Source organism: Aotus nancymaae, unplaced genomic scaffold (genome assembly GCF_030222135.1).
Source record: "Aotus nancymaae isolate 86718 unplaced genomic scaffold, 86718_ANA_hifiasm-v0.15.2.pri h1tg000010l, whole genome shotgun sequence".
Lineage (NCBI taxonomy): Eukaryota > Metazoa > Chordata > Mammalia > Primates > Aotidae > Aotus > Aotus nancymaae.
In genome coordinates this window covers 4642805-4656052 of record NW_026988421.1, presented here as the reverse complement: position 1 = coordinate 4656052, position 13248 = coordinate 4642805, and the positions used below count along the sequence as shown (strand labels likewise).

At 45.6% G+C, this 13248-nt stretch overlaps 1 protein-coding gene across 2 annotated transcripts in view; it reads right to left on the bottom strand.

The window, feature by feature from the left end:
• CUNH10orf90 (chromosome unknown C10orf90 homolog) overlaps nt 1-13248 on the bottom strand; it is a 241488-nt gene that overhangs the window by 17486 nt on the left and 210754 nt on the right. For both annotated transcript variants that reach the window (XM_021671703.2, XM_064373650.1), the window contains exon 6: nt 12560-12737. In XM_021671703.2, the coding sequence (XP_021527378.2) occupies nt 12560-12737 (178 nt within the window). The remainder of the gene's footprint in view (nt 1-12559; nt 12738-13248) is intronic.

The following is a 13248-nucleotide window of genomic DNA, read 5'->3' as shown; positions in this document are numbered from 1 at the left end:
AGCTTATGGGATTTATAGAACAGTATCAAAAGAGCTCACTTTTGCATTACAGAAGTTCAAGAAGAGCCAAGCAAAATACAGGGGTAGAGGAAGCAGCAAGAAAGGCCCTGGGAACTCGCTGGATCCCCAAGCAGACCACTGCTGCCAGGCATCACAGGGATCCTTTGGGAGGGCAGCCAGAGGTGCAGGCAAAATGTCACTGGGAGAAGGAAACCTCCAGCTGAAATTTGTAACAATTTGAACCAGATGAGAAGCCTCCTGGTCAGAACTCAGGGGAGAACATGAATCTTACATGCAGACTCCACAGGCAGGGGAAGAACTAAAGCCCTTTTCTTTCACAGGTGGGAGGCAGGTAGCCTGGGGCAAGTTCTTAGCCCTGTTTGCCCACAGTGGGAGTGAGACCAGCCCTTTGGACTGCTTGGGAGCTGGGTGAGGCCTGTGACTATCGGCTTTCCACCACTTCCCTGACAACCTGCATGACTCAGCAGAGGGAGCCATAATCCTCCTAGGTACATAACTTCATTGACCTGGGAACCTCACCTCCCATCCCCGACAGCACCTCAGCAAGACCCACCAAAGGAGAGTTTGAGGTCAGACATGCCTAGTCCTGTCCCCACCTGATGGTCCTTCCCTACCCACCCTGGTATCAACTACAAAGAGCATATACCCTTTGAAGTTCTAGAGCCCTGCTCACTGCTGGTTCCTCTCCATTACACCACAGCTGATGCTCTCTGAAAAGTGCCACCTCCCAGCAGGAGGCCAACCAGCACAAAAAGTAGAGCATTAAACCATCAAAGCTAAGAACCCTCACAGAGCCCATTTCACCCCCTTGCCACCTCCACTGAAATACATGCTGGTATCCATAAATGGTTAACATCACAGGACTCTGTGGAGACAACTCCCAGTACCAGCCCAGAGCCTGGTACACTTGCTGGGCAGCTAGACCAAGAAGAGAGATAACAATGACTACAGCTCAGCTCTCAGGAAACCACATCCACAGGAAAAGGCAGAGAATACTACATCAAGTGTGTGTGTGTGACAGAAGAATCTGAACAATAGCCTTCAGCCCTAGACCTTCCCTCTGTCAGAGCCTACCCAAATGAGAAGGAACTCTGGTAATAAGACAAAACAAGGCCTTTAACACTCTCCAAAAATCACACTAGCTCACCAGCAATGGATCCAAACCAAAAAGAAATCCCTGACTTACCTGAAAAAGAATTTAGAAGGTTAGTTATTAAGCTAATCAGGGAGGCACCAGAGAATGGTGGAGCCCAATGCAAAGAAATCCAAAAAAAGATACAAGAAGTGGAATACAACAAAAGCAGTTCTAAGAGTTAAGTTTATAGCAGTAAATGACTACATTAAAAAAGGAGAACGATCTCAAACAACCTACTGCTACACCTCAAGGGATTAGAAAACAAGAATAAGCTAAGTCCAAAGTCGGTGGAAAGAAGGAAGTAACAAAGTTCAGAGAAGAAATAAATGAAATAGAGACTAGACAAGTAATAGAAAAGATCAACACAATTGAAAGTTAGTGTTTTGAAAAGATAAACGAAATTGACAAATCTCTAACTAGACTGAAGAGAGAAGACAAATCAAATGAAAATGAAAGAGGAGACATGAAAACTGATACCACAGAAATACAAGAATTATGAGAGACTGAGACTATTATGAATAATTATACACCTACAAATTGGATAACCTAGCAGAAGTGAACAAATTCCTAACAATATACATTCTACCAAGACAGAATCATGAAGAAATACAAAATCTGAACAGAGTCATAATGAGTAAGGAGATAGAATCAGAAATGTAAAAACCTTATCTTTAAAAGAAAAGCCCAGGACCAGATGGCTTCATGGCTGAATTCTACCAAACATTGAGGGAAGAATTAATACCATCCTTCTCAAACTCTTTCAAAAAAAATTGAAGAAGAGAGAATACTCTAAACTCATTTTATGAGACCAGCATTACTCTGACACCAAAGTCAGATAAGAACATTATAAGAAAAAGGAAATTATAGACTAATATCTTTGATCAACATAGAGGCAAAATCCTCAACAAAATATTAGCAAACAAAATTCAATGGAACATTAAAAGACTTATTCACCATGATCAAGTAGAATTTATTACTGGGATGCAATGATGGTTCAATATGCAAAAATCACTAAATGTGCTTTGCCACATTAACAGAATAAAGGACAAGAACCATATGATCATCTCAAAAGACACTGAGAAAGCATTTGACAAAATTCAACATTCTTTTATGGTAAAGCTTCTGAACAATTTAGGTGTAGAAGGAATATACCTCAACACATTAAAGGCCATATATCATAAGCCCACAGTTAACATCATATTGAATGATGAAAAGTTGAAAGCTTTTCCTCCAAGATCAGGAATAAGACAAGGATACCTATTATTGCTGCTTCTATCCACAATAGTAGTGGAAGTCCTAGCTATGGTCATTATGCAAGAAAAAAGAATAAAAGGCAGCCGAGTTGGAAAGAAAGAGTGAAATCGTCTCTGCAGATGACATGAACTTATGTGTAGAAACCCCTAAAAACTCCACCACAAAACAGAAATAAATAATAAAATTTAGTAAAGTTGTAGAATACAAAATCAACATACAAAAATCAGTAGCATTTCTGTACACACACAATGAACTATCTGAAAAAGAAATCAAGAAAACAACCCCATTTGCGCTAGCATCACAAAAATAAAATACACAGAAATTAAACGAGGAAGTCAAATATATGTACACTAAAAGCTATAGTACACTGATGAAAGAAACTGAAGATATAATTAAAAGATTAAAAGTAAGAGTAAAAAGAATTCCATGTTCATAGATTTGCAGAGTATTGTTAAAATGTCCATACCACCCAATGTGATCTACAGATTTAATGTAACACATCTATCAAAATTTCAATGACATTTTTCACAGAAATAGAAAATGTAATCTTAAAATTCATATGGATCTGCAGAAGACCCCAAATAGCCAGACCAACTGAGAGCAAAAAGAATAAAACTGGAAACATCACGCTATCTGATTTTAAAATCTCCTGTGAAGTCATAGTAATCAAAACAGTAAGGTGCTGGCATAAAAACAAATTTGACTGATGGAACAGACTAGAGAGCCCAGAAATACATGTATGCATTTACATTCAACTGATCTTTGACAAAAGAGCTGAGAATATACAATGGGAAAAGGACAATGTCTTCAATAAGTGAGTTGGGAAGATTGGATATCCAGATGCAGAAGAATAAAATTAGACTTCTAATTTATACCATATTTAAAAATCAACTCAAAATAAAGAGTTAAGTGTAATTTCTGAAACTGTAAAACTACTAGAGGAAAACATGGAGGAAAAGTTCTGTGGCCATTAGTTTGGGCAATAATTTTTTGGATGTGACCTCAAAAGCATAGGCAACAGTACCAAAAACAAATGGATAATTATGTCGCACTACACAGCTTCTAGACATCAACACATCAACACATCACACATCAACAGAATGGGGAGACAATCTGTAGAACGGGAGAAAATATCTGTAAACAGTATGTCCAGTAAGGGGTTAATATCCAAAATATATAAAGAACTCAGACAACTCCCAATAGCAAGAAAGCAAATAACATAATTAAAAAATGGGTAAAGTACCTGAATAGAGATTTCTCAAACAACAACAACAACAACAACAACAAATGGCCAAGAGGTATATGGGGAAATGCTCAACATCACTAACCATCAGGGAAATGCAAATTAAAATTAAAATGAGATAACCTCACACCTGTTAGTATGGCTATTACCAAAGACAAACTATAACAAGTGTTGGCAAGAACGTAGAGAAAAGAACCCTTGCACACTGCTGTGGGGATGGAAGTTAGTGCAGCCATCATGGAAAACAATACGGATGTTCCTCAAAAATTTAAAAATAGAATGACCACTCCTACTGTTGGGAATTTATCTAAAAGAAAAGGAATCAGTGTGTTGAAGAAATATCAGCACTCCTGTGGTCGTTGCAGTATTATTCACAATAGCCAAGATGTGAAATCAACCTAAGTGTCCATCAACAGATGTCAATGGATAAAGCATCAATGGATAAAGGAAATGTAATATGTGTGTGTGTGTGTGTGTGTGTGTGTGTGTGTATTATTGTCCTTCACAGACACTGTGAGGTGTTGTGTTTTTTTTAGACGCTTGGGAAGAAAAAATCAATTGATGTCTATTGATACACACACACACACACACACATATACATCTCCGTGTGTATACATATATATTACACATATGTATAATGTATATATATGATTTCTTATAATCTATTTATATATACACACACATACATACACATACAATGGAATACTATTCAGCCTTAAAGAAGAGGGAAATCCTGTCATGTGCAACACCAGAGATAAACCTGGAGGGCATTATGCTAAGTGAAATAAACCAGGAACAGAAAGACAAATACTGAATGATCTTACTTACATGTGAAATCTTAAAAAGTCTAATTAATAGAAGCATAGAGTAGAATGTTGGTTACCAGGGGTTAGCAGGGGAGAATCCAGGAGATGTTGGTCAAAGGGTTACAAAGTTTTAGTTAAACAGAAGGAATAGGTTCTGGATACCTATGGTAGAACATGGTGATTACGTTAATAATAAAGTTTTTTATATTTGAAAATTACTGAGAGTAGTATTAATAGATCTTAAATATTCTCACCACCAAAAGTATGCAAGGTGATGGATATGCTATCTGCATTTAATCATTTCATAATATGCACATATATCAAAATGTCATGTCATTCACCATTAATATTACAAATTTTATTTGTCAATTAAATCTTAAAGTTGAAACAAAATGTGGGTGTATGGTTTTTTAATGACAAGTTTAAACCACTTATTTAAAGGAATTTTAACAATGGCTTGAATCACAACTTCACCGTAAAACAGCGACATCCAGTACAAGCCTGACAGCGTAACTTCATTGCCTGCTCCAACTGAAGGCTTTCCCAGCATTTTTTTAGAGAACCATAAAATATGGTGATTTATAGATAATTAATAAACTTTATGCTTGTTGCCAAGTAGATTTATATCTGTGGTGTCACTGCAAGGTTTATTACTTAACTGCTTTGTGGGATATAAAGGGAAATCACTAGGAAAATAAAATCAAGGCAATTGAGAAACGTTAACTCCTCATAGAATCATTTTCTTATTCTGAAACTCGGTGTTTTTACCTTAATTATTTTCACTGGAAGTAACATTGCCCTTTAAATTCACACAATCAATAGACATAAATTGATCTTTTCTTCCAAAGTATCTTAATAAAAACATACAAGTTCACAGTGCCTGCAAAGAACAACAATAAAAATACACAAGCAAATGTCTTTGAATTGGGGAAACGGTCTTTTCAGTAATTCATCCTTCCTGTTTTCTTTGTAGACTGATAAAGTAAAAATTTATTTTTGTCTGATAAGCACATTTAAAAATTCTCTTGTGAGTAATATTGGGAGAACTAACCCCGAATATTTATTTAAAGGCTATATAGAGAATGGGATCCTTGAGATCAGATTGGGCAATAGCAAGGATAGTGTGGCCTGTGCTCAGTGAGCTGCACGACGAAGGGCAGATTTTTATTACTGAGATGACTCCCACCGCTGTCTCCTATCTGCTGGGTCACATCTCCAGCTAGGTGCTCTGGGAATGCAAATTAATTTAATACTTGCTCCAAGAATCATTAGGGAAAGCAGATTTGTTGGAGAAGGAATTCTGCCGTGGCTTCCAGAGAATTCTGTTCCTCTACTGGGGCATGATTTGAATGGCTGTGACTTGGCTCACCTTGGGAAGTGTGGACAATGTAATTTGGATGAATTCAGTCTGTTGTGCTAGATACAGCAGGGCCTCTGGCAGTGATTTGGTGTGGAGCACACCCACCAGCGCTTACAATCTAGGTTTTCCAGCCCAACCACAGGACCTTAAGCCAAAGTGAAGAAGGGAAGAAGGCAGGTGATGCAAGAATACCAAGATGCCAAGAGTGTTCAAACGGGAGCGAGAGGAGGAGAGGGAGTGAAGGGGAGAAAGAGAGGATGGGAGTCAGGAGGGCTGGAAGAAGGGGATGTTCCCAAAGGGTTTTCTACACATTCAAAGGTTAAGGGGACAACCTGAGAGAGCCATGGAGGAGGACCCTGACAGGTGTCCTCAGAGGGAAATGAGCTGAGAACAGAAGGGGGCAACAGGGGCTGTGTTAGAACACTGTCAGGCTGAGTTAACATCAGTGAGTACAAGCAGCAGCAGTAATTCATAGCAAAGCGCTTGGCTGAGAGATGAAAGCCACCAGAGCCCAGCTCAGGTACTGCAGGAAGCACAGGAAAGGGTCTGGGGGTAAGAGCTGAATAAAAGACTGGACTTGAGAGGGGTTTGCAAGGCTAGGCAGGATTTTATAGCATGGCAAGGAGGAGGAACAGACAGGCTTCTCTCAGGTGGTTTGGGATCCCTGATCATGAATGTTCTTGGAGTGAAGGAAGGAAAGCAAACGAGACCAACTGGCAAAGGTGAAGGTGGACAGAACCAGGCTGAGAGGGGCCTGAGTTTTGGGGTGAGGGATGGAATCCAGGGAGGCTCTGAAGCTGGGCCCCCAGCCCAGTGGGAGGTAGCCAAGGTCAGGTTTGAGGAGCTGGAGCTGCAGTGGGCACACGATGCAGGCACGATTGGGTCCAGAGGGCATGGTGAAGACTGCCACTGACTGAGCACCTGCAAGCTGCAGATGCGGTACCCGCTATGACCAATGGGGACTGTACCCCTACCGCCCGCGGGAAATACACTCCCGTGACCTGCAGGGGCTGTACCCCTACCGCCCGCGGGAAATATACTCCCGTGACCAGCAGGGGCTGTACCCCTACCGCCCGCGGGTAATACACTCCCGTGACCAGCAGGGGCTGTACCCCTACCGCCCGCGGGAAATACACTCCCGTGACCTGCAGGGGCTGTACCCCTACCGCCCGCGGGAAATACACTCCCATGACCAGCAGGGGCTGGGCCCCTACCGCCCGCGGGAAATACACTCCCGTGACCAGCAGGGGCTGTACCCCTAACGCCCGCGGGAAATACACTCCCGTGACCTGCAGGGGCTGGGCTACCGCCCGCGGGAAATACACTCCCGTGACCTGCAGGGGCTGTACCCCTACCGCCCGCGGGAAATACACTCCCGTGACCGGCAGGGGCTGTACCCCTACCGCCCGCGGGAAATACACTCCCGTGACCTGCAGGGGCTGGGCCCCTACCGCCCGCGGGAAATACACTCCCGTGACCAGCAGGGGCTGTACCCCTACCGCCCGCGGGGAAATACACTCCCGTGACCAGCAGGGGCTGTACCCCTACCGCCCGCGGGAAATACACTCCCGTGACCAGCAGGGGCTGTACCCCTACCGCCCGCGGGAAATACACTCCTGTGACCAGCAGGGGCTGTACCCCTACCGCCCGCGGGAAATACACTCCCGTGACCTGCAGGGGCTGTACCCCTACTGCCTGCAGTGGCTCTTTCCCCTGCTACCTGCTGGGACTGCACCCCAATGACCTGGAGAGGCTGTATCCCTATGACCTGCAGGGATTGCACCCCTACTGCCTGCAGGGACTGTATCCCTATGACCTGCAGGAGTTGTGCCTTTACTGTCTTTAGGGCCTGTACCCCCTATGACCTACAAATGCTGTACCCCCTATTGCCTGCAGGGGCTGTACCCTCTACAACTTACAGGGTCTGTGTCCCTATGACCTGCAGAGACTACACCTTCTATAATCTGCACAGGCTGTACCCCTACGACCTGCAGGCGCTGTGCCCCTATGAGCTGCAAGGGCTGAACCCCTATTGCCTGTAAGCTATGGTTTACCGCTACTGACTACAGGAGCTGTACACCTGCTGCCTGCCCCAGCTGTGCCCCTGTGACCTGCAGATGCTATACTCCCTACTGCCTGCAGAGGCTGTGTCCCCTACCACCTGTGGGGACTGTACCCCCTAATACTTGCAGGGGCTGTGACCCCATGACCTGCAGGAGCTGTGCCTGATGCTTCACACTTATTTTTAGCCTATTCTGCTCTGGATTCATCCTGTAAGGCAGAGCAATGACTAATTCTGGAATACGCTGATTCCCAGGTCATGGCCAATCCACTTGAGACCCCAGGAGCTGTGAAGTGATGATGGCGAAGCCTTACTTATCATTCCGAGGCAACTCTGGTGAATTACACAGGTAAAGCCCTGATTTGGGGAGGAGAGAGGCCCTTGGATTGGAGTACTCCTAAGACTGAAGCAAAGCCCAGCTCTCCTGCCACCTTCCCTTGGCATCCCTGGGTATCAGCCTCCCTCCTCCACATCTCACAATCACCACCTGCCACTGATCCCTCTACTGGAGAACCCCTGGCATCCACCACCTTCCTCACACCATTGCTCTGCCCAGGTCCCACCCTCACCATGTCTTGCCTGAAACTACACAACCAGCTCCCAGCCTGGCTTTTGACCTTAGAACAAGGTTACACTTCGCAGCATCTACAGTTCATCTTTCCTTGGGCTCCTCTTTGGCCCCTTCGCCTCCCTGCCCACCCCCATTTTACCATTCACTCATAGCTAAACTGCACGTCCCCAGCCCCCTTTCATCACTATGCATTCCCCTCCCCACCCGCCCTGCCCCGTCCGCATGGTTCTCTCCCACGTCGGGAACCTTCCTCCCCCAGGTGGGAGCAAGGCTACCATCTATGAGTTTCCACAACAACCTCGGCAAACCCCTTCCACGGCACTATGAGAATCCTATGACCACTGCCTCTTCACCTGCCTGCTTCCCCACGAGGTGGGCAGAACGGGGACTGTGCCTAGCACTGTGTGGGTCTCAAACAAGGAATGCTGACGAGATGGGCAAAGAAGTTCCTTCTCTCACTGCTAGAGCTGTGGGAAGGTGGCCCAGGTGGCTCCCGGGTGAGGACAGAGACTTATGCATTGTATTTATTGGCTCTGAGAGTTCAAACCACAGGTGACGAGATAGTCAAGACAGGCTACAGATCGTAGCTAGGACCTTGACAATGCTGCTTCCTGGTCCCTCTAGAGTCCCCAGTTGTTCATGAAAATTTTCCTGCCTCCAAACAAGGAGCCCTAACCGTAATTAACAGTCACACACATGCATGTACACATGTGCTTGTGAATACACATGAAGTACACTTCCCCCAGCCTCAAAGGTCCTCAGAATTCACTAGCTAATATAAAGTACAGCCAGTCCCCTGGGTCTCACCATAGTCATCCCTGAAAGTCTCAGGGACTGGCTTCTCTGGCATTGGCAGCTACCAGGCTCCCACCTGAACCTCTCAGGTCCGTTCCTGAGCCAAGACTGCTTGACAAGCCCTGATCAGAGGCAGCTACCCCAGCACCAAAAGGAAATAGGAGTCTTCTTTTTAGCAGACGCCTTGACACTGTAGCCAGAGCTCGTTCACGCATATGATTTATTAACTAATTTAGCATGTAAGAAAAACATCTGCATTTTGCTTTTATCATCTTGCCAGCAGACAGGCTGAAGACAAGATGTGTACTGCAGACTTGTTTAATGGGGCCTTAAACATTCCTTCTCACTTGCCCGAGCTTGCACGAGGCGCTGGTTTCAGAGGTTGTCTGATTTCACTGACCTAACACAAACAAACACAAAAGTAAAGCTCTCAGCAACACATAAATACTGCAGGGATGGTCAGGGTGGCCATAAAACCCATGTTGACCAAGCCCCACTTGGAGAGCGTGCTGGTTGCCAGGACTGTCTTGGAATTTGGGGAGTAAAAAGTGGTCAGTTAGTTAACATTCTGAACTGAGCCTGGTTACCTCTTATTATATACAATTTTAAGATTTTCATTTAAAGAAATGTGAATTTGTAAGGATATTTGTTTTGAGCAAACATCACGGTTAGATGATATAATGAATAGAACAGTGTCTCCCCACAAAAAGATACGATTAAGTCCTAATCTCCCATAACTCTGAAAGTGACTTCTTGGGAAATAGGGTCTTTGCAGAAGTAATCAAGTTAAAATGAGGTCAGACTGCATGAGGGTAGACCCTAATCCAATGACTGTTGCCTTTATAAGAAAAGAAAATTCGAGCACAGAGACACAAACGCAGGGAAGATGATCATGTGGAGACAGAGGGAGGGGCCGTAGTGCTGTATATACAAACCAAGGACCATCAAGGACTGCTGGAAGCCACCAGGAGCAGGGAGGGAGCCGGACACAGGACTTCCCACTGAGCCTCTAGAAAGTAACCAACCCTGTGGAAACCCTGATTTTGGCTTCTGGCCTCCAGAACCGCAAGAAAAGAAGTTCCTGGGCTTGTTTTCTTTCTTTCTTTCTTTTTTTTTTTTTTCTGAGACAGGGTCTTGCTCTGTTGCCCAGGCTGGAGTGAAGCAATGCGATCATGGCTCACTGAAGCCACAACCTAGCCAGGCTCAGGTGATCCTCACACCTCAGCCTCCCAAGTAGCTGGGACTACAGGCATGCACCATCACACCTGGCCAATTTTTGTACTTTTCTAAGCGAGCTCAGGGAGGACAGAAACCTCCCGTGGAGAAGAAGGGCAAAAGCTCACTTGACCTTGATTTTTAGTACAAATACAGACTGTGAAAGCGGGGCCTCACAAAAAACAAAAACAAAAACAATTTTTGTACTTTTTGTAGAGACAGGGTTTCTCCATGTGGTCCAGGCTGGTCTTGAACTCCTGGGCTTAAAGGATCCACCCACTTCGGCTTCCCAAAGTGCTGGGATTACAGGCGTGAACCACTGTGCCCCGCCAGTTTCTGTTCTTTTAAGCCCCTGTGTTTGGTGATTTCTCACAGCAGCCCCAGGAAACCAATACAAGTGGCCAAGACCACATTGCCTCTGGCGTTTGGGATGATGGTGTCCCAGACCACTTGTGGCCAGCAGAATGGCACAGCCGGGAGGTGCTGGCCCAGGAGAGGAGGAGCTCAGCGCAGCACCACACTAATCAGGTTCCCTAAGCCCTCGGGGTCTCCATCTCTTCCCACACAAAGCAAAGGGACCTGACTGGAAAGGAAGCCCTCGGTGCCATTTTGTGTGTGTATGTGAATGTCTTGAGCTCTAAAGTGGCATCATTCTATATCATTCTATATTTGTTGACCACAGATTTGGTAGCCTAACCATTCTCTCAAGTAGCAGCTTCAGAACTATTAAGGGTGAGCGTTCCATACAGCCTGGACACCACCACCCAACACTGCCCAGGGTCAGTGTAGGCACTGAAGGCCCCAGAGGTTTCCTGGTACGGGCGTGGGTCCTCATAGCAACTTGAGAAGTCTGCGCCTCAATCCACTTTTCTCTTTATTGGGCCAGAGACGAAACAGCCTCCTGGAGAATGTATCCCCATTGAGCCTATATCTGCCAACGGGCTTACAACACTGGCTGGAGACACGTTTTCCCGTGGGGAACTCTGCACATCCCCTTTTGCTGGTATACTGGAAATCGTCATGAGGAGGGAGCAGCAGGTGTCTTGGCAAATATTTAGCCCCGGAGAAGGAGCCATTCAAATTCATCTTTCCCCAAGGTCTTTAGACAGCTCCACCAGCAGAGCTCTGGGTGGAGGGTAGGAGACTTAGCCTGCCCATAGACTGGGGAGGTTCATGGGAATTCTATTACAACGCCCTTTTCCTCAGTCCCCCAGGCACCCGGAATAAAATCTTGGTAATGTTTGCTAAGCTGCACTTTACTGAATACGGTTATTTACCCAAAAGACTTTTATTCAGAGTTATACTCATGATTTCACCTCCTAGGGGCCAAAACATTTTCCTAGGAAGAAAGATCTCATTCCTCTATCCAAAGGAATAAAACTGGGGTTTCTCCAGGCCTCTACATTTTAAGATTTGGGTTGGCAGGCGCTAGGTATGTGCTCTGATGTTCCCCATCCTTACCCTCATTTCTTTTTGTTATTCTTGCTAGTTTAATAGTCTGTTTATGAGCTCCATGAAGAAGGGACTGAGGTCAGTCTTGCTCCCAGCATGGCACCCAGAGAAGGTTCCTGATAACTCCTTCTCCAGTGAGTGAATAAGTGCCCTCCCTCACAGGGTCAGTGTGACACCGGCCTCACAGTGCTGGGAAGCTGGCCATGTATTCTCCAGCCTCACAGCAGGAAAGGGGTTTCAAGATGATGAATGTTGATGTAGACAAGCTGGAGTCAACCTCTCACCCCGAGATCTGTTTTGCAATCTATAAAGGGCAAAGGGGATCTCTTGCAAATATCTATTAGGAGCCAAGATTTTGAACTTGCTACCCTGGCTGCTACAGTGCTGTGGCTTCTTTCCCAGCTATGATGGTAAATTTGTGTCCCAATTTATTTCTGCTGAGTTCAATGCCCATATGTGATCTCTCAAATGGGCTGGCTCCAAGAACAGGCTTTATGATGCTGAGGGTCAGCCATCTGGAGCCATCACAGGTTCTGTGTATGTCAGTTGCACTATTTGGGACCATCACCCCTGAGTGAAGGCTCCAGCCCCAGGAACCCCCCACCCCTGGTCTTTTCCAGTCCCCACAAGTCCCCTGCAGCTTACCACTCAGAGGATGGGGAACGGTGAACTGCTTCTTGCTGGTGCGGACGGGAAGGAGGCTCTGCTTCTGCCTCAGGTCATCCTTCTGCTGGGCTTTCCTCTGCTGGACCATGTGTTCGAGCTTTTTCAGCCGTTCTTGTGAGCGAGAAATGAACTGAGGCTTACGAACTTCCAGGGCTTCCTATGCAAAGAAAATATGTCATTTTTAAGAGCAGTGACACAGAAAGGCAACGCATCTGTCTGATGTGGCCAAGAAGCTGATGGGAAGCACAACACTCAGAGACCAAAAGGCATGGTGCAAAAGCACATCATGATCTTCTTCCACACCCTTGTGTAAAGAGGGTAACAGGCATGTTGACACCACAGGTCCTGGGGGTCAGGCCTGGCCAGCGCTGAGGCCCCTGCTGCAGCAGGATCGACCAGCAGCTGGCATCAAAGCCAGGAGTGCAGAGCAACGTCTGCCCATTCATCCTTCTACCCTGCTGAGTCATTTGTTCCCAAAGACCAAAATCCAAGAGCCCTACATTCTGTATTCCAAAGAGACATGGGTGTGGAGGGAATGGAGGTGCTGAGTCACTTGCTTCTGTTGCACTTGGAAACCCCGAAAAGCACAGACACAGATCATCTGCTCAGTGTGAAAAATGTGCCCTTTCAGGAGGACCACAACTGTGGCTAAAGAAAACAGCTCCTCC